Here is a 2527-nt window from a genome sequence, read left to right as displayed (position 1 = left end):
TAACTGCCGCGCGAGGGCGACTGGTGGGGTCCGCAATGTCCAGCATACTTGGAATTCTACGCAGGCCGCCATACTTCGTAGCGAGGAAAATTCCGAGGCTGCACATGTCACGACCTCCGCTGGTCTTAAAATCCCCACAATGCTTTGCGCACGGACCAATTTCCCAAATCTGTTGCAGAAATGTAAGGCGGGGCCTCATATGACGCACACCTGCCACCACTGGCTCGCCTGTTCCGCTCTCGTTTTCGAATGCCAGGAAGTATTCTTGCCTCGCTTTTGAACGCAAGTACCTCGAAGACTGGTGCACCAAGAAAGTGTACTCGACATGGAGAAACACCAGAAACGCGCAGAGACGCGCTAAAAGAGCTTCTTCATTTAAACCTTCACATTCCAACAGAACTGAACTGACAGGCAACTACCAAAATATTTAAAAAAACAATATTTAAAAAAACAGAGAGGGCCTAGAGCCCTGACGGCCTCGGCACTGGGTAAAACAATATAAGGGCATAAGATTTAAGTAATTGTAATGCTTCGAGTTGACATAAGAGAAACAAAATGAACCTCGAATGCGTAGTGTCCACAAAAACCAGTCAGTAAGGGTCCTGGCCCGTCACTGCAGTCCGAAAGAAGGCCAACTTAAATACACTCACCGCCCATTTATAGTTACAACTGGTGAGTACCGGGTCGGACTCTTGTTGCCTTCAAAGCTGCCTTAGTTCTTGTTGCATAGAATCCATGCATTGGTTGCATTGGTCTATTGACATTATAGCATCACACAGTTGCTGCAGATTTGTCGGGCACATCCATGATGCAATTCTCTCGTTCTACCACATCCCAAAGGTGCTTTATAGGATTTGTGAAGGCCATTTGAGTACAGTGAACTCATCGTCATGTTCAAGAAACCAGTATGAGATGATTTGAGCTTTGTGCATGGGGCGTTATCCTGCTGGAAGTAGCATCAGAAGATGGGTACACTGGTCATAAAGGGATGGACATGGTCAGAAACAATACTCGGGTAGGCTGTGGCGTTTAAACGATGCTCAAGGGGCCCAAAGTACTGTATTTCATGAAAATATCCCCCACACCTGGGGGTTCCCAACCTTTTTCCCCGAGAGCCCCCCCAAATTACTCCTGTTGGAAGTTGCGCCCCCCCCCCACATACACACAAGGGGGGGTAATTATGTTTAAAAGTTTCAAAATGCGTTTGTGACTACTGTCACAAACAAACTGGATGAATGTGAAGTATTTTGTTAAAGAAGGATGAAAGCGTAATTAAGGAGCACTATTGGAGTGACTTTGATGGTTATTGGACTCAGGATTAATTCATTTGGATTCCCGCTGTATGAAGAAATTAAAGGACGGCGCAAGTGGAAACAATTCACAAAGGGATTAAACTGTTTAAAACACATGCTCAAAGTAAGCCGGATTTTGCCGATGTGTTTATGTGGATTCAAAAGTCGTAAATAATCTACAAAACGGAGGAGACCGATCTGATCGGAGCAACTGTGACAAATAATCCAACTGAAACCGGCCTGGACAATGACTATGTTTTAAAAATGCGCTTATCCAGACAAGCCCAGTTTGGACACATTACGCGCAGAAGAAACATTTCTATTCTATTCTATTATTATTATTTATTATAGAAAAAAATATGCATTTCTGTCTTTTTATGCCTTATGCTACTAACTTGAATTTGTATTAAAATTAATTAATTAATTATGTGTTATACTTTATTGTAGTACACAATCATGTATTGTGGAAAAAATAAACAAAAAAAAGTCTAAATATGATATTAGGCCTCAAATCATCCGAGGCCTGGCGCGCACCCCCTGCGATGATTGGGGAACCACTTCCCCACACTATTAACCACCATGTACTGAGCACCCTCTGTAAACAGTTGCCTCGGTCCGGTTCATGTCGGGGACAGTCAACGATGAAAAATGTTTAATTCGAATTTTCAACTGGATAGAGAGATAACCTGTCTAAAATGGTGCTGATCTTGAGTGAGAGCTTGACCCTCTCAATTAATCAATCAGCAGGCATCTGCTTATATTGGCCAGCAGAGGTCGATGAGCACATGGACACATTACACATCAAACTGATCCAGAAATATAAAATATGCTATATCTAATGTAGTGTTTGGTGGGAGCTCTTTATCTAAAGTGCTTTACACTGAATGCATACTGTACTTATATGGTGCTTTTTAATTACTTATTTCATGAAAAGGGTGTGTTTCTCTCCTGATGTTGATGGTGATGAATTCATGAAAAAAATTATGTAAAATTATAGAATTAGCAATAGCTGGGAGTGTATTTTTCCAACAACAGGTCATACAGACAGGTGCCCCAGTCCTCTCGTTGTCTGGGTGCTTTGACTCACCAGATAAGGCAGATTTAAGTGACACGCAAGTCCTGGAACCATAACAAACGGAGGGTTGGTATACACAGACAGCACCCTCCTGCAGGGGCTGATAAGAGCCTGGATATCACCAGTTCCTCTCTCTCTCTCTCTCTCTCTCTCTCTCTCT

General features: G+C 42.9%; 1 protein-coding gene across 1 annotated transcript in view; it reads left to right on the top strand.

Moving 5' to 3' along the window:
- Positions 1-2527, top strand: part of vdac3 (voltage-dependent anion channel 3) — a 13090-nt gene that overhangs the window by 5238 nt on the left and 5325 nt on the right. Inside the window, exon 5 of the mRNA XM_010784214.1 lies at positions 708-715. Within this exon, the coding sequence (XP_010782516.1) occupies positions 708-715 (8 nt within the window). The remainder of the gene's footprint in view (positions 1-707; positions 716-2527) is intronic.

Source organism: Notothenia coriiceps, unplaced genomic scaffold (genome assembly GCF_000735185.1).
Source record: "Notothenia coriiceps isolate Sejong01 unplaced genomic scaffold, NC01 NC01_scaffold00026228, whole genome shotgun sequence".
In the NCBI taxonomy this organism is placed as follows: Eukaryota; Metazoa; Chordata; class Actinopteri; order Perciformes; family Nototheniidae; genus Notothenia; species Notothenia coriiceps.
This window is presented reverse-complemented; position numbering and strand designations above follow the sequence as displayed.